The sequence below is a fragment of the Nannospalax galili genome, unplaced genomic scaffold (genome assembly GCF_000622305.1).
Source record: "Nannospalax galili isolate Female #2095 unplaced genomic scaffold, S.galili_v1.0 scaffold1379, whole genome shotgun sequence".
Taxonomy (NCBI): domain Eukaryota; kingdom Metazoa; phylum Chordata; class Mammalia; order Rodentia; family Spalacidae; genus Nannospalax; species Nannospalax galili.
The window spans coordinates 611,472-630,869 of NW_008343573.1; the positions used below are offsets into that span (position 1 = coordinate 611,472).

Genomic DNA, 19,398 nt, shown 5'->3' on the forward strand with positions numbered 1-19,398 from the left:
TATATATCCATATCCCTTTGACTTTCAGAAAAAGCTCTTCAGAGTTTATTGGAGTCCCTGACTTGTCCACCTTACACACCAACTCAGCATCTGGAACGGGAGCAGGCCCTGGCCAAGGAGTTTGCAGAAATATTACATTTTACCCTTCGATTCGATGAGCTGAAGGTCAGGCCACAAGTGCTCTGAAAGTGTCTGTCACAGAGTTGTGCTGGGTACCACTGCTTTATGGCTCTTCTGCTAGGGCTGTGGGGTGGTGGGGGTGGGTAGAGTAAGATACAGCTCCTTCCCTGGAGAGACATATAGAGTGAGTATTTGCATTCCATGTGGTAACAGTAATTTAAAAGGATGATTTACATGTGGAAATTAGAAATCTTCCATGTGAATTAAGAGAAAACCGTTTCAAATGTCTTTTCCTCGCTGAGCAAATAATACATTCCTTCAAATACAGCCCACAATTAAAAAAACAAAACAAAACAAAAATCAGGGCATATTTTAGAATAATGAAGTTATGGGATCTGTTTTTAACTGGAAGTTGCAGTGCTCTTGGATGATAAAGACAAGTCCTGGCATGTTTACAAAATTCGATGTCTGAGCTGCTAATGCTAGCCCCCACCTGTTGCTGGGAGGTGACTTCTTTCCTCTCTCCTGAATTTCAGATGAGGAACCCGGCTATTCAGAACGACTTCAGCTACTACAGAAGAACAATAAGCCGCAACCGCATCAACAACATGCATGTGAGTCCCTGGGCCTCCCTGACCGAGGCGGCCCTCTCTCCATGGCAGCCTTCACTCCTGCACCCGGAGGACACAGAGAGAAGAAGGAGTCCTCTGTAACTTGGTCTCTGGACATTGTGACATTCCTTTTATAATCGCATCCTCTCTTCTTATTCTCATCAGCTAGACATTGAGAATGAAGTTAATAACGAGATGGCCAATCGAATGTCCCTCTTCTATGCAGAAGCCACACCAATGCTGAAAACGCTTAGCAATGCCACAATGCACTTTGTCTCCGAAGTAAGTGAGATCAAGGAGCAAGGTGCTTCTTTTCTTACTCGTGCATCCATGCTGCTAGCAGGTCTAATGCGCATTTGTGTTTCTCTATTCAGAACAAAACCCTGCCAATAGAGAACACCACAGACTGCCTCAGCACGATGACAAGTGTCTGTAAAGTCATGCTGGAGACACCGTAAGTGAAATCAGAGGTGTAGGATTGGCTAAAAGCTCATGTGGCTGGGACCTATTAAAGATGTGATGATAGTGGCCTATGCTGTTTGAGTCAGCATATTAAAGTTTGCAAGTACAGTATCTTTTTCAATTTCATAAAGAACTCTGGGTTGTCTGTATCAATATTATATCTAATTCAGAGCTGAGATACCTGAGGCTCTGATTGGATGATCGACTTCACAAAGTTTGCATAATTTGTTCAATGCTATAAAAGACATGCAAGAGCAAAATGGAGAGATGGGTGAGATGACCAGGTATTACAAATATATCGTAGAGAAGATTTGGGAGATTTAAGACCAAGAGTAGTTTTGATAAGACTGTTGCAAGAGTGATAATAGGTTCTCTCTCTCTCTTTCTTTCTCTTTTCCCCTCTCTTCTGTTTCTTTATACCTAAAGTAGCTACCAAATACTAAGTTTAAGAGGAGGCTGGGGTCATTAGGAATGAAGCAGCATGGTTACTGGGAAGATTGGGGATGTGCTTAGCCTGTACTCCTCACTGTGCCTGGGAATGAGTCACCTGGCCTCTCTGGAACTTCCTTGTATTCTGACTCCAGTAAACCATCTGCTTTGTAGACTGTTTGGAAGCCCCAAAGTGTTAAAAGTGCATTATAGAAGCATTACGATGGCTCAGTGGTTAAGAGTTGCCTCTGCTCTTACAGAGGACCAGGGTTCTGTTCCCAGCATGTACATGGCAGCTCACAACTGTCTATAACTCCAGTTACATGGGATTCAGTACCCTCTTCTGGCCTCCTTGGCCACCAGGCATCCACATAGTACATATTACATACATGCAGGAAAACATTCCTACACATAAAATAAAAATAAATCTTTTTAAGTACCTTATAAAGTTTGACTCTGTTCAAATGTAAAAAGACATTTTTATTCTTTATAGTTTTGCATATGTATGTGTGTGGTGTGCATCTGTATATGCATGGTCACATGTATGTGGGTGTATGTGTGTAGAGGCCAGAGGCTGACATCAGGTATCTTCCTCAATTGCTCTCTACCTTATATATTAAGGCAGGCTCTTTCATTTGAACCAGAGCTCACTGATGCAAGTAGGCTGGCTAGCCAGCTTGCTCTAAGGATGGCTTGTATATGCTTCCTAAACCCTGGGATTACATATATACACACATGTGCACACATATACACACATATATGTATATTATATATAGATATACAGATATGTATGTATATGCTAGGGATCCAAACTGTGGTTCTCATACTTGAGTGGCAAATGTTATACCCACTGAGCGATTTCCCCAGTCCCATAAAAGGATATTAATTTGAAATGTTTCCTTCATATCGAAGTCAAGGTCTATTTCAAGACAGAAATAGTAATTGTCTTCACTGTGGGGCCAATTCATAATGAAATTGATGCTAAGAAGGTCTCTAGCATTGGCCTGAATTATCCAAATCATCAGGGCCCCTATAAAGGTAAGTGAGCAAAATTCAAACCTTGCAAATAACTCCAGGTACATAATTTCTTTGAGATATCTGCCAATTCAGTTCTATCCACAGCTTGTGTCTTAACAAAGGAAGTGATTCCACCAGGAGACAGCAGAGCTGCTCCGTAGAAATGAGCCTGATTCTTTTTCTCTGTAATGAAGCCATTATTCTCTATAATCTTGGACAGCCAGAGGGGCCAGCTATAAAATATTCAAGATTGATGGGCAGGGGCATGATGTACATGGTGAGCTGGCCGCTGAACAGAAGCAGAGAAGGGAATTTACTGCCCTCTAATTTACCGTATTTTCGTGCTGAATTGCCGGTTGGATAGATCAAGGAAAATTATCATCATGGGTCTCTTCAAGAGCATATTAACCTGGTTGTTGCAGGACCTGGATTAGTTCTCCAGAGGGGGTTAGAGGAGTAGCCAGTTGTGTATCCCAGAATGCACATGTTCTGACAAGGAGGTGATGTCGCTGCTGTGTCTTCTCTTCCAGGGAGTACAGGAGCAGGTTTACGAGTGAAGAGACACTGATGTTCTGCATGAGGGTGATGGTAGGGGTCATCATCCTCTATGACCACGTGCACCCTGTGGGAGCTTTCTGCAAGACATCTAAGATTGATGTAAGAATATCCATGTGTTTCGCTAGAGTTTTCCCTTTTCCCTCCCTGAGGGACCCTCTGAGGCCTCAAGGATCTCCTGGTCCTGACATGGATTGATGGACCTTCATAAGACAGCCTATTTAGGTTTTACATAGTTTATATGACATTTGGGAGGGGGTGACTTACAAAAACACTGATTCTTCTAGGCTTTTTCTTTTCCATATTTGAAATGCATGCACCATCCCAACCGTCTGCCTCTGTCTTCTCTTGCTTGGTGCTCCCCATGCTCAATATGGTGGTGGCTCCACCCCTTTTTCACAGTGTGTTCTGCATGGCTCCTCTCACCCAGCAGAGGAGCCCCCCAAGACAGGTGGGGTATCTGCCCTGTCCTGCCTTTCACAGTACTCTATTCCAAAAATGGTGACTACCCCATTCATGGCTGTGCTAGAAAGTCCACACCCAAACGTAAGTCCCGTGGCTTCCCAACAGCCACCCAAAATGGTGAGAGAGCAGCCTCGTGGTTTTCCTATATCTCCATATCCCCTTAATGGGCTTGACTCCTTCCACAGAGTGTGGGAAGGAAGTGGGACCATGGCTTTTCTGAGGAACTTCTAGGTCACACCATGCACTATACTTTACAAATAAAAGCCCATGAATGCCACCAGACAGACACTGTATCTCTTGCTCAGACCTCTAACCCTCGTAGAGAAAGACCTCTCCAAGATCTGTATCTTGGAGATACATGGGTACTTTCCTCACAGCAAGTAGTCCACTCCTCATGTGGTTAGGAGGAGACATCCAGCCTCCCACACAGAGCCTGAATGCTGGGCTGCTGATCCCCTAGGTCTAAGTGGAGCTAAGTAGATGATCCATCCGATGCCCCTAACTTCCCTTCAGTAATCCCAGGTTCCCTGCCAGTGCATCTTCTTTATATGTGTTGTAATATAAACAGAGTTGGGGGATTCTGGGTTACAAGGCTCCATGGTCACAGGCCAAATGACCTCCCAACCTCCTCTCCTCTCATACCTCACCTGCTGCCTGCCAGATTTCCTGCTTGTTGTCCTTGCAGTGTGCATGAGCCTCTATACTTCTGTGAGGGTCCTCCTCCTCTCTGGTGGAGGATTTCTATCAGGCCCTCTTCGGTTGTCATCTCACCCAGGAAAATATTTCCTGTGCCCTGCCTAGATAGAGCCTTCTGTCTCCCCTGGTTCTCATAATATTCCCACTTAGAATGTTCTGACCTTCCCACAGGCTTCAAACATTTTAATAAGAACAGGGACAATGATCAATATTACTAATATCACCAGCATGGAGCCTGGAATATTGTGAGTGGGACTCAAAGATTCTCCACAAAGATGTTACTAAACAGAATGAGTGTGAGTGAATGAAGGAAGGGAAGGGTGAATGAATGTGTGGAGAGCATTGGAAAACCCATGATCTGTGTAGTTGTTTTCTTTTTGATTGTGAGATAAAACACCACAGCTTTTAGGGCAGCATTTACCTGTAGCTCTGTGCTAATTAGTTTTCCTATTGCTGTATTTTGACTCACAGTTCCAGGATGCAGTCCTCAGGGTGGGGAAGTCATGACAGCAAGAGCTTGAGGCTGCCTGTCACACTGCATCTTTAGTCAGGAAGCGAAAACAGATGAATGCTCCTAGTTAATTAGATGACCTATTTTATTCAGTCCAGGGCCCAGCCCATAAAAAGGTACTACCCACATTTAGGGTGAATCCTCCTACCTCCATTAACCTAATCAAGAAAATCCCTCACAGGTTTCCCCAAAGGCTAAACTAATGTAGAGACTCCCTCACAGACCAGCCTAAAGGCGTCTTTCCCAGGTGATTCTAGGTCCTGTCAAGTTGACATTCAGTACAAACCATTGCAAGCACCAACCCCAAAGTATATCCTCTACATTAAAGTAAATCTTTTCAAGGTCAGAGAAGGGTCTTGGGGTTCTAAATAACTCTAGGATGGCTAGTCTGGTGGACATAGTCTGTATTCACTCATCCATGCATTCCAGTTGGTAGGTCAAAAGTCTGCATGTCCAGAGGGGCCATGAAAAGTAAAGGAATTTTATCAATGAAAAATGTAGCTTGGATTTCTCATTGTGAGGTCCTGCATTCCCAGCACAGCTGGGCATGGTTCTTTATAAAATCTTCAAGATTTTTGTTGTAATTATATCTGTTTGCCAAGAAAATAAATATTTTCACATAAAAAAATAAAATGTAGGAAATCAAAAGACTAAAAATTCAATTATCTGTAATAACCTCACCATAACATATGAACACTATTAATATGTCAGCATACATGTGTTCTTTCTTTATATGTGGATGTGTGTGTGCCTAGCAAATTAGGACCTTGCTATGTGTGCTATTTTAAAGTGTTTTTCATTTGTATAATAATATAGAGAATTTTCAGTAAATACGTAGATCATATTCATTTGGGAACTTTAACATTTTCACACTATAGATTGAGTATAAAAAACTGTGAAACTAAATACCATGTGACTATGAACAGAGTTTATTATCTGGTACTCTGAGGCGTTTTGATTTACCATAGCTGTTTGTTAACTAGCCACAGAGTCAACAATTAAAATTATGTTCATGACAATGCCTTGTACCCTTAACTCTGTGTGTGTGACTTTGTCCATGTGTGTATGTGCACATATGTGTGCCCATACATGTACCCATAGAGGCCAGAGGCACATGTTGAGTATTCTGTTCTATCACTCTCCACATTATTCCTTTGAGACAGGGTCTCTCTTCAAACCTGATGCTTTCTGTTTAGCCTTGGCTGGCTAGCCAGTGAGGTCTAGGATCTACCTGTCTCCACCCCAGAGTGCTTAGGTTACAGGCACATGCATCATGTGCCTTCTTTATATGGTTACTGGGGTTTTGAACTCAGGTCCTCATGCTTGCACAGCAAATGTTTTTATCCACTGAGCCATCTCCCCAGCCCCTGTTTCCCTCACCTTTAAAAAGCTTGACTTTATATACCATTTACTGAGTCTGTTGAGTTCAAAAGTAGAGTATAAGTCTTTGTGAGTAGTCTTCAAGTGCTTGTTAATGCAGATTAAGAACAGCAAGTTGGTGTTCAGCTTTGCCTGTGCTCTAAGAAGGCTTTGGATTTACTAAACACAGGACATATTTGAGACTGATGGAGACTGAGATTTCTCCCAGATGCCAGTCTGCTTCTAAATCAGCAGTTTGCAGACTTTAGGTTTATAAGTCCTTAGGATATTAACATCAACTGTGAAAGAATAAGTGTTTATTTGTGAGACCCTGGAAGAGGTTCTGTGTGTGCACATACAGAGGGTGAGCCCTGGTTTGCAGAATAGATGTACAGAGAGCTCTAGAAATCCAGGTTTGGGTGATGTTTGAGATGTTGAGAGCTCTAGAAATCCAGCAGATAGGGTGATGTTTGAGACAGTCCTTAAAAGATTTGCTCAGGTAGACTAGGGAACAGTCAAAGCAAATCCCCAAGATACAGAGCAGATGATCCATTTAGAAAATAGGTGTTGATCTTGGTGCTAGAAAAGATGGGTGGGAATTAGGTGATGTTTTCAAATAATTTCCATAAAATCTCATGAAGTGACCACATAAGGAATCACAGTTTAACCCCTGTCCCCAGCCCAGACTTCACACATAATTCCAGACCATACTTCCTGTGAACAGTTGGAACATGGCTATTCCCAAACCTGAAGTTCTCCCTACCCCATGAGCACTGTCTCAGTTATTGCTCCATTCTTCATCCAGTATCAAAGCCAGACAACCCAGAGCTACCATCCCTTGGATCCTAGGAATTGTCTGCTTCCTTCTCCCTTGTTATGTTGTATCCAGGATTGAACCCCACCCCCGCATCACCACCACCACCTCCCTACTCCCCATGCTCCAGCTTACTGCTACCCCCAACACCTGTCCTCCTCATTCTACCTCTGCCTCCTTCTGCTCCTTTAACATACTCACTGTATTTATAAAATGTTTAACACCTGCCAAGGATAGGGTATTTTTCTACAAGTCAAGAACCTCCAAGTTTCTAATGTGCTGTTAAACCCACACTGGTTCTGGCATTTCTGACAGCATCTTGTTATTCATGCCCACGGTTTTAATCATCCTGAAATAGAACTAGAAATTCCTCAAGAGTACCCACTGTCCTCCCACCCCTTTCTACATCGACACTCTCATTGCCTCTTGGGATGTTTTTACAAGAATACTTATCACACTGTGATAATGAGCTACCTGTTTCTCACCTCCCACTAGACCCCCAGCTCTAATAGAACAGGAACAGAAATCTCTGCATCTCTGGGCCAGATGTCATCCCAAACCTGGAGCATGGTATACCTGGTATACTTTGTGGCCTCTCTCCAATCTAGTATCTATGACAGAAATCTCTAATTGACCATGACATTCATTATTGATGACCTCAAAATGATTCTCAGTTCTGTGTCTTGGCTGCTTCCAGCAGTTTCTAGGGTCTATCATGCCTTTATGGTAAAACTTACATATTAGAAGTATGCCCACAGAAAATGGAAGTTATCACTATGTAATAGGCTGTTAGTATAACCACATTCATTAGCTGCACATACACTGCATGAATGTCTAAGATTAAAATAAGTGATCATTTTCTTTGCATAAATATCTTTACTTTTCCAAAGACAGAAGAAAACATTGCATAGTATACATAAAATAATGTGATATATCTAAAATTCTCATGCAGTGACAGAATTAGATAACTTTAATCCCAAGGCCACAAAAAAACTTTGAAAGTTGCCTAAATTCATGAAAATACTAAACAAGCATGGATAAAATCCAAGCATTTGACCTCTATAAGGTTCACATTCTTTACATTTACCCTTTACCAGTCTTCTCGTAGACAGTGAAGACACAGATTTGCACGTCTAGAAGTTCCTGGTCCAGTGAGAAAGACAAATGGATTTGGGAGCTAACTTCTCCAGAGTTCTCCTAAATGCAGAGCCATGTTGGGAACACAAATAGGTGATTACTTTATACCTAGTAAGGGTAGTGAAGCTAAAGAGGCTTCCTAGGGGCTGTGTTGATAACTCACTCTACATAATGATTGTCTTGCAAGCATGAAGACAAAGTTCATTACCCAGAACCCATGCTTTCTCCTTAATTAATTTATTTATTTTTATTTTTATGTGTATGAGTGTCCTTCCTGCATATATCTAAGTGCACTCATGCATGCAATGCCCATGAAGGCCAGAAGAAGGCAGAAGATCCCCTGGAATTGGGGTTATAGATGGTTGCTAGCCACCATATAGGTGGTAGGAACCTAACCTGGGTTCTCTGCAGGAGCAGCCAGTACTCTTAACCACTGAGCCATCTCTCCAGTTCCCAGAATGTGTGGTGGTATGCTTCTAATCCCAACCCCGAGGTTGTCAAGACAGGCAGATCACTGAGCAGCCAGCCTAACCTACTTGGCAAGCTCCAGGCCAATGAGCAACCATGACACAAAAATTGGGTGTACAGCAGCTGAGCTTGTCCTCTGGCCTCCACATGCACACATACGTGTACCTGCATGTAGAGCTGTACTTGCACTAACATGAGAGCACACACATATACACAGAGAGGCCCTCTGGGGATGGTGAACTTGAGATGAGACCTAAAAATATATTAAAGGTATACCAGCTTGGAGGAAAAGCATTCTTAGCAGAAAGAACATTAAAGAACTGGCTTTGTAAAATATTGAGCAAATCTCTACTGAGTACCAAAGAGAAAGATTTTTATCCCTGCACTTGGTTCCAGAGTACAAGACAAGATGTTTAACCCAAAGCAGGTAAAGTATACACTTGCAGTATAGGATGAAAATCAATATATATTGCAATCACACAGAACTCTTAAAAAGCCCAGAGGAACAGCACACCAGTCTGGGAAGGGAGGGAAGCTTGTTCATGACTTAAATGTTTGATTTCCATGTGCTGCTCCTATAGAGAGGTGTTAAGATGGACAGACCCCACTGTGGACAGAATTCCTTGCCTATTAACAAAGCATTGTCCTTTCTCTCCCTAGATGAAAGGCTGCATAAAGGTGTTGAAAGAACAGGCCCCGGACAGTGTGGAGGGGCTGCTGAATGCCCTCAGGTGAGCCTAGCTCTGGAGTAGACTAACACAGATCAACTGCCCCTTCAGATCCCTTGCAAATGTGGATACTGTTGGGGACCATGGGCCAGAGCACCAGGCTTAGCCCTTTGCTTGTTCTAACACAGTTCATCTTCCCAGCATCCTCTGGAGGTTAGCACTATTTTTATCATTCCCCTTTACAGATTAGAGAAATCAAGATTTAGAGAGGTCAAATAACTTGTTCAATATCACATAGTAAAGGGCCGTGTTAGGACCTATACTTGTGTCTGAGTGACCCCACAGGCTTGAATTCTTGGTCATGCTGCTGTATGGTTCTTGAGCCTCTGCAGGAGAAACTTCTAGTTCTCATTTCTCCCTTCACCAATATTTCTCAACCCTGGCCACATGAGAGGATGATGGGGGAAGTTTCCAAGGACTGAAGATACAGGCCAAGTGAATTAAATATCTGGCCTGGAGGTGTAGGCATCCATCTTGTGTTCATTAGTTTGTTTGTTTTTGTTTGCTTGGTATAAGCTCCCCAAGTGGCTCACACATGCAGCTGCCAGAATTGAGAAGCGGCTGTTCGCTGCTGGATGCCTGAATATTTAGCCAGCTGTGGCTTATTCCCACTGCCTAGGCATCTCCTCTTTTCCCAAGGTTCCATTTCAGGGAGGGTATTCTTACTTTCAGCTGTGACACATCCAAAGGAATTTGTTGAATTGTAAAAACCATCCCAATACAGGATTTCAGTCTGGAAGAGTTTTGGTTCCTACTGTCTTAGCCTTTCTTTCCCCTCAGTTTCATGTGATGTTGTACATGCAACAAGTATTCAGTTATTCAGTAAGTCTAAAAGGGATGAGCCAGGGCTCTTCTCTCTATGTGACACTCCTGTTTTATACTCTCCCTCTAATCCTTTTACCTCATTTAATCATTACAACTCATAGACCTAAGACTGAGCCATTATTCCTAATTAATAAATTAATGAACTGAGACACACATGAAACCACCAGTCTCAAGACACTGAAGTTGAGGGTGTTTTTCTGAGTTGACATCTCATCTTTCGGAATATATGTAGTATTACCATAAGAGTCTTCCCAATCCTGTGAGGCATCCAAGGATTCGCCTGGGGTGACTGCAATCATGATAGGCTAGCTTTCCATAGTCAGTAAGAAGACTTGAACTTTTCAGTTTCATTCAATCTGGAAAAATATTCTGGAGATTAGGGCACCATGCCACGCCATGAGACACATCCCCATGTGGGAATTTGTGTCTCTCGGAGACACAAAATCAAGTCAAAAGAGTATATGCTTTTGAAACAGCCACAAATAGGCTCAAATCAAAAGTCACAAGATTCTTCACAAATAAAAAACATCTGCTGTGTGGTCCAGAGTTGCTGAACTTCCTTGACCCCTAGCTTTCTCACCTGGAAAATCAAGGCACTTACCTTACTTGAAAAGTTATTGTGACTGAAATGGAATCATCCATAGAGTGCATAACATATGGTTAAGGTTTTGTTACAGGTCAATTTTTACATTCCTTTGCACACAGGATTTTTACATCAAAGTCATGAGATGCTGCAGATGGCACCTTTGTTGTTTGTTTACCTACATTTGTGACCCCTCCTGGTGGTGGTGAGGAGGAGTGCAGCCACAGAGTAGAGGTTCCGAATTACTTTACTTTAGGATTCTATGCTTTGAGTTCTGTAGACCGCAGGGTTAGCCTCTGTGGATAATGGATAAGATTCTGCCCTGAGTGCTGTGAGCTTTATCTCCATGGAAAAGGAGACTAATTATGTCTCTGCATAATTGTTTGATTAGGTAAAACAAAAGCCCCACTTAGTTTAATGATTATCTCATAAAATTCTTCCAGAAAGAAAAATCAAATATTAAATCTGTCTGCGAGGCCTGGCCTGGTAATGTAGACCTACAATCCCAGCATTAGGAAGGCAGGAGGCACTCCATGAGTTTGAGGCCAGCCTAGACTAGAGAGTGAGGTCAAGGTCTACCTGGAATACATAGGAACCCTGTCTCAAAAAGAAAAGAAGGAAGGAGGGAGGGAGGGAGGGAGGGAGGAAGGGAAGGAAGGAGGGAGGGAAGAAAGGAGAGAGGGAGGAAAGAAGGAAGGAAGGAAGGAAAGGAAGGAAGGAGGAAGGTAAAGAAAAGGAAAGAAAAAGTCTGTGAATACAGTGAATGAACACTGAAGTATGATTCTTATCTAAATAAATGAACCCATGTTTTTGGTTTACAAATTTTAATTGTGTTTTCTGAGGTAAAAATGGATGGTGAGTCCATAGGGGCCTTTGTGGAGTGCCATCCACCCCCCACAATGACCTCCCACTCCTCTCTCTCTCTCCATTCAGGTTCACTACAAAGCACTTGAATGATGAATCGACTTCCAAACAGATTCGAGCGATGCTTCAGTAGAGGCCTGCTCAGAGAAGAGGATCTATGTGCTGACCTCAGAAGATGTATATGTTTACATAATTTAATACAGATTGATGTTAATACTTGTGTATTTACATAACCACTTCCTCCTTGTCACTGAAATATATGGACTTTAATTTGTATCCTGACTGACTGAACCCAGCAGAGCATAAATTGACTTGAGAGCCTTACCTTTGATGTCTGAAATGAAACTCCCTTCTCCAAAGGCCAAATTTGGAGCTTCGGTCTTGGCTACTGGAGTCCTGTAATGACAACCTGTAACAATCAGAAACTCCCAATAGTTTGTGGTAGTGTTTTAATTCTAGATGTGTAATCTCTCTGGGGAGTATAGTTTATAGAAACACAGATGTTATCTTGACAGAGAGAGAAGAAACAAAGAAAAGAGAAAAGAAAACTGCATGTGAAGAATGGAGCCCAAATGTTCTGAACACAGCACGTCCCCGTTCCTCCGCCTGCGAACCGCACGTGCAGCTTTTCTGTGTGCGTGTGTTTTAACGATGCACATTTTCCCTTCCTGTCTGGATTTGTAGCCCTTTGATGTTCCCTTTTAGTTTTTTAAAGAGGAGAATTGCCTGTATTTTAATTAGCTAATGAGGAAGCAATGGGACAGGTACAGGGGTTCATACAGCTGGACTGGGGAAGGAGGGTCTTGAGAGACTATTCGAGAGAACGGCCTCAGGATACTCATTTCTGTGTCAATCCTCTGTCTATAGGGCTAGGGAAAGGGAAATGGAACTCTGACAGGGATCGTGGGCAAGGTCGCTCGCCTTCCAGGTGTTTGCAGAGTGCTGGGTACTCCACTCTTGAGAGCAGAGCCCCCTTCCTTCTCTATCTATATGGACTATGCATGTCAGAACTGAGAACTAGGTCACTGCTCAATTTCCAGTAAACTGGGCTAGACTAGAAAGAGGAAGTCCACATTTTCTGGTTACCTGGTATTTAAAAGGCAGTTATTCCTTGCTCCTGCTGCTAACTTGTTTTGGTGTGAAAGGTCTGGTCTGAGTATTTTGGTAAACTTACTTGGCTCTTAGTCTTACCTTCCTTATCTGTGAAATGAACAATTAAAATAGACAGTCTCTAAGAGTCCTGAAGGCTAGTAGAAGCCAATTCAGTGGCTAACTCCACCAAACACACTTCATGCATATATTTCGTGAACATCACCCCATTTGTCTTAATGGTTATCAGTGACACATGGTCTGCAATCATTCTGCCTGTATGTCAGAGCTGAGTTAGGATGGAATCTTGGAAGCCTATTCTGACCTCCACTAGAAAAAAATGAGACCCAGAACATGTGGGCACACAGGATGGCTCCCGGGTAGGACTAGAGCCCTGGATGCTACTCACCTGACTATACTCTTCCCTCTTCACCATGAACTAGAAAAAAATGAGACCCAGAGCATGTGGGCACACAGGATGGCTCCCGGGTAGGTCTAGAGCCCTGGATGCTACTCACCTGACTATACTCTTCCCTCTTCACCATGTGGCCTGTGAGTCTAGCCTGTGTCATTGCTTATGTATCTCTGCTAGAAGAAGAGAGTTTCCCAGACAGCATGAATGATAATACTGGAGGACAGATTTGGGAAGATCATGTATGGCATCATTTGCAACATTCCAAGGACTGAACTGTGAAATACCAATGATTCCAGACTAGGATGTGTGACCAGCCAACATTCTCTTGAGTCCTCCAAGAAAGAGGATAAGTACTCATTTTCTTTTGTTTCAACAAATAAATGTAGTCAAACAGCAGGAATGGTTTCCTGCTCTGTATTTCAGTCAACAGAAAGGGGAAAGGCCTTTTCTCTTAGAGCCTTACCAGTAGAATAGGTACAACTATTTGAATGATGTGATTTTTCTCACCAGAACAGAATCCTGCTAGATAGCCTCCACAACCTTTTCAAAACCTAGGAACTCCAAAACCCAAAGGAAGCCAGAAAATGTGGTACTGTGGGGTGAACAGTTCTCCAGCATTCAGCCTGTTCAGCAACCATAGGTATTACTTGGGAACTGTCGAACCTACAAGTTAGAAGATGCACAGTACTAGCCATCATGAGTCCATTTACTTCTTCCTCAGCTGAGGAGATGGTTTCAGGAGAAGAAAGAACTGTCCTGTCCCTACTGTGCTCTGGAGGCACAGACCCAGGACTCGAGCCCAAGCCACGTATTTACACCACAGCTGCCTCTGAGCTGGCTACATAAAACAGTAGGGGTTATCTGTCAAATTATACATATATATGTATATATATATATAGTTAAGCACATTTATAATTTTTAGTGAGACTTTCTATTACATGGGACCAAGCGTGTATGGGGGGCTATCACTCTTCTTCCATCTAGCCAGTCTACCTGTCTCCTGAGACTCAATAGGACATGGATTCTGAGATTCCCACGGTCTAAATAGTTTCCTCTGTTCATCAGGACAGGCTGAGTGTCTGTGATCACTGACAGAAAGTGGGCCTGGGGTCCACTGCTGAGTTTTTGTGGGAGACATTTTCTTAACAGACTGTCCAGTAGGCATCAGGAATCCTTGAATAATCAGGTTTGGGTTTTTCTTTTGCTGCATGCATATGTATCCATCACTCATGGGTGGTTTAGGGGTAAATACGACTGACAATGTCACTGTAAACTATATTTCATAATTGATGTCTCACAGTTTTTAAATAAAGTGTTTTCCATGGCTTTAGGGGTAAGGAAGACAGTAAAAATTATGTTTCCCAGACACATTGCTACATTAACATCACAACTCCTCTCAGAGATCTTTCATTGCACCTAGGAATTATGAGCAAAAAAATAGGTGTGAATGGATGCCTTGAATTGTGGTGATGTAATATAGCTAGAGAATAAGTTAGCAATGAGGAAGAAGGCTTTGAATGTATTTTAATACTTAATGTCATGCTTCATTGATATACTTAGTATTGCCATTGTGGCAAGCATTAATGGTAAACCTAAGTTTTTAAGACATCACATTAAAGTGAAAATAATTTCATGCTTACTCAAAGGCAAGGGAAGCCTGTTCATTCTTGGGGTCCCGTTGTGGAGTTGTGTCCAATCTCACATCCTAGACAGCTCCCATGTTTTCTAAGTATTAATAAACTAACATTGGAATTTTATCCTCACCAGCCCCAAACTTCAGAACCCAATTGTTTCAGTCCAACTGTAAAGATGGTTACATACTAGAGAAAGTTTTGAAGTCATACATAGTTTGCTGAAGAAGTCATTGTAATTTTTTTTGCCTGCATTGCCTCTTTTTGTACAGAAGTTTTGAATGTGAAATGAAAATTAAAGTTTGGTATATACATATATTTAAAACCATGCTTTTATTTTATATGATGTGCAGGGTGAAGTGGGTGTTGCATGAATAGATTTCTGCTCAGCCTACTCTGAGGATATCACACCAACTGTTCTTCATCTCTCCATATCTCAGTTTCTTCAAACACAGCATGCACCTCTCCCTAGGTCCTGCTTTTGAAATCATCTGTCTCTATTCATTTCAACAAGAACCCTTCATTATAAAAAGATAGAAAGGAGGGCCTGGAGAGATGGCTCAGTGCCTAAGAATACTGGCTGCTCTTACAGAGGACCAGTACCCACATGACTATCAATCATCAATAACTCCAGTTCCAGGGGATCCAACCTTCTCTTCTGACCTCTGCAGGCACTGCATGACACAGGTGCACTTAAATACTTGCAGGCAATACACTCATATACATAAAATAAACATAATAAATAAGATGTAAAAGAAACAAAAACATGAATAATATCTAGAGATGTAGGACAGCTACTTGTCCAGGGATGCTAAGAAACCCCTATAAATGCTTGTTCATTTTTTTCTTTTGAATGCAGTACCATTTCTTGAATTTGGCAGTTGGTGAAAATTTTAATCCACCTAAGTTCATTTTTCTCAGGCTAAAGAAGCAGTCAAATAGTTCTTTTAACTCTTCAACATTGACACTTTCTCAGAGTACCATTTTTGTTCTTTGTACTTATGAAGCCAGAGGCCTAGTTGTATTATGTTCAATGAGGTCGGAGTCTCCAAGAGGGACTTTCTATGACAGCTGATGCAAAGTCAAAGGCAGGACACTAAGAATGATTTGGGACATGAAAGTAAAGGAGGAGGAGGGGGAATTGTCTGTAAATTGATGAATGGTTAAGTTGTAAATGAAAAAAAGCTAGAAAAGTAAAAAGGAAAGGAGTTTTGGTGAGAGAGAGGAGAGAGAGAGAGAGAGAGAAGAGAGAGAGAGAGAGAGAGAGAGAGAGAGAGAATCCTGAGAATGCTGAGAGCCAAGAAATAGGAAAAAGTAAGTATGTATATTTATTAAGATCAACGCAGGTATATATTGTTGATAAGCTTATTTAAACTGAATTCACTAAGATCACAGATCTGAAACCCAAGTTCAAGTTGAAACTAGTAAACAGCCTTAGTGATCTGACCCATGTGGTAACTTGTACAGAGCGGATAGAGGTCTTGGTCACTCCTTCTGCCCCAGCTCCTAAGCTGAATACCGGGGAAGAGACTTACTCTTCCCTGGTCATGTCAAGTCTAGCAAGACTGCATTTCTCCTGTGGGAGCCCTTTCCTTGTCTGCTTCTCTCACACAAAAATCTGGAAATTCACTCATTTTTGGAAATAAATGTTCTGAAATGTGTTCCAGAAAATGTCTCCACAGATTGCCCTTTGAAATTGTGCTAATAGGATACTAGATGAATCTCGAATTTGGGTTTAAGCAGGTTTCTTATATACTTCTCAGGAACTCCTTTAAGTATTTTCTTAGTGAAACCTTCCAGTTTCCCCTCATCAAACCTCTTGCTTCTGGATGTTTCATCTCTACCTGACTTTCCTGTTCATTTTTCAATTCTTGTATGCTGGAGAACTTCTTTTGTTCTTGACACACCTGGGTGGAGGGAACCTCAATTGAGGAATTTTCTCCATCGGATTGGCCTGTGCCCATGTCTGGTGGAGCAATTTTTATTGTTGAGTGATGTGGGAGGGCCCAGCCCAGTGTAGGTGGTGCCACCCCTTGGCAGGTGTTCCTGTATAGAAAGCAGGATGAGCATGGGCCAGAGGAGCAAGTCAGTAAGCAGCGTCCCTCCATGGTCTGTGCTCCAGGTTCTTGCCCTGATTTCTTGACTTGGCTTCCCTTGATGATTAACTGTGCTGTAAGCCAAATAAACCTCCCCCCAAGTTGGTTTTGTTCAATGCTTTTGGGAGGGGTGGTCTTTTTTTGAAACAGGGTCTCCCTGTAGCCCCAGCTGGCCTGAAGCTCACTATGTAGACCAGGCTGGCCTTGAACTCACAGAGATCCGCCTGCCTCTGCCTCCCAAGTGCTGGGACCACAGGCATGTACCACCAAATAGAAAGCTAACTAGAACACAGTGTTTACCCTATGGCAGGCCTTGCTCCAAGATGGGACTGTACTTATTAACCATGCTTTGGCTGCTGAAAAGCTAAAGATGTCCATGTTATGATTTGAGGTTTAGAAGTCTTAATTGCTTCCTTAGACCTTGAAGAATTTTTCTCTAGAAAATGTTCAAAGTTCTTGGGGAGGCTAACAAAGTATTATTTTCCAAACAACATAGCTGAAAAAGATATGCCTTCTTTTTGTTTGAGAAAAGAGCTCAAACCACTGTGGGGAAAAGTTACAAGGCTGGTGTGGAAGATGAAATGGACCAAGCACAGAAAGGCCAGGGACTTCACTCCCATGATGTTCATCTCAGGCACACCATTATCTTCTTTTCTTTGTATCTGAAGTCTTCCTCATCATCAAGGCCAAGGTGACTCACCCATTTTATCCGTGAAGTTTTCCCTGACTGCCACTCCCACCCCTAGCCCATGCTAAAAACTCTCTTCTGAGTCCCTGCTGCATTTAATTTATTTTCTAATAGACACAGGCCACCACATAGTACTTGGAAATATGTATTTTTCTTTATTCAGTATGTTTTGAGTTCCTGGGGGCAGAAACTGGGACTGTCAGACAGCTGAGTTCAATATAGGTCATTGGCCAATAAAAATTTCCTGCCAAGATGAAACTCCAGGATCCTAAAACCCAGGTTTGCTGAAATGAATCTCTGAGAATTAATTTCTCCAGTTCAGTAGTCATTCATAGTCACAAATTACCTGTTTCCTTGGATAGTCAATTTTATTTCTGGAAGAAATATTTACTTGCCTATCAGGATATTTTAGCCTCTATGGACATAGAAAATTTGCACATTGTGCCTGATCTGCCACTGCCAAAATTCAAATGAGGAATCAGGCTGCTCTTGGTCAAAAGTCAGAGTCAGCTAGACCTGGCAGGGCAGGCAGCCAGTGTACTAAGCAGATGGAGTTTTGCAAGGTCTTGGACAAGGCTGCTCTTTAGTGAGAGTGCTGAGTTTGACAGAGCCCAGACACCAAAGGACAACAGAAACAATGGCTCAGTGCAATGTAGCTTTAGTAATCAGCTTGACACAACTGAGGAATGCCTGTGGGAGATTATCTTAAGTTAATTGATGTGTAGAATGATCCAACCCACTGCAGATTGAACCATTTCCTAGTCAGGAATGAGAGTGGAGATATCGAGCTGAATACAAACAAGTAAGCATGCACGCATTCATTTCCCTCTTCCCTTGACTGTGGCTGTGTTGTGACCAGCTGCTTCAAGTACCTGCTGCCTTAACTTCCCCACAACAGTGGGCTTTAACCTGGATTTGTGAGCTAAAATTGACCCTTTCTCCCTTAAGTTGTTTTTTTTTGTCAAGGTATTTTATCACAATAGCAGAATTGAAACTAGGACACGCCTTAACTACTGAAATCAGTTCAGCACCTTGGATAGCAGATTAGGCACCTGTCCAATGCATGAAATACACAAGTCTTATAAGCTGTTTCAACTTTGTCTCTGGGATACTGACTTTAAAGATATGTAGCTTCCAAAAATAAACCCATTGTATAGCTGAAAAGATATTTCTCTTTTTCCTATGATTTCTGAATATCATATAAACAGGACAAAAAGTAGTTTAGGAAATGCCCAGTAACTGTTATGTTGGATTTTTGTATTTATGGTGTTTGGATTCAAGGCAAACTCATATTTCTTTTCATTCCTTCCTTCCTTTCTGATTGCATTCCTTCCCTTGTTCCCTCAGTTCCTCTCTCTTTCTCTCTCTCTCTCTCTCTCTCTCTCTCTCTCTCTCTCTCTCAGATTTTAGAAAATAACCTTTTTGTTAACACTTTCAGATCCTGGTTTTCAGGAAACTTCTCTGGTAAGAGTTGAGAGATGCATTCATCCGACCATGCACCACAAGTTGGCATCCTTAAACTCCATAGCTCTTTTAAAAAAATATTTTTCCCACTCACATCCAGATCCCTTCCACCATCCATGCCTCCCTTTATCCCCCCACCAAACCCTATGCACTCTGCCATACATGCTGAGTCCTGTTCATTCAGGTGTTTGTACCCAAATGTCCTTCAGTGTAAATGAATACCATGCACCACAAGTTGGCATCCTTAAACTCCATAGCTCTTTTTAAAAAATATTTTTCCCACCCACATCCAGATCCCTTCCACCATCCATGCCTCCCTTTATCCCCCCACCAAACCCTATGCACTCTGCCATACATGCTGAGTCCTGTTC

At 42.2% G+C, this 19,398-nt stretch overlaps 1 protein-coding gene across 4 annotated transcripts in view; it reads left to right on the forward strand.

The window, feature by feature from the left end:
• Fam49a (family with sequence similarity 49 member A) overlaps positions 1 to 12,081 on the forward strand; it is a 110,401-nt gene extending 98,320 nt beyond the window's left edge. For 3 of the 4 annotated variants that reach the window (XM_008839769.1, XM_008839770.1, XM_029566813.1), the window contains 7 exons: positions 29 to 165; positions 657 to 734; positions 897 to 1,013; positions 1,106 to 1,185; positions 3,170 to 3,296; positions 9,305 to 9,375; positions 11,714 to 12,081. In XM_008839769.1, the coding sequence (XP_008837991.1) occupies positions 29 to 165; positions 657 to 734; positions 897 to 1,013; positions 1,106 to 1,185; positions 3,170 to 3,296; positions 9,305 to 9,375; positions 11,714 to 11,777 (674 nt within the window). In that variant the 3' untranslated portion in view covers positions 11,778 to 12,081. The remainder of the gene's footprint in view (positions 1 to 28; positions 166 to 656; positions 735 to 896; positions 1,014 to 1,105; positions 1,186 to 3,169; positions 3,297 to 9,304; positions 9,376 to 11,713) is intronic. The other variant, XM_029566814.1, reaches the window with a different exon arrangement.
• Positions 12,082 to 19,398: the final 7,317 nt, after the last annotated feature.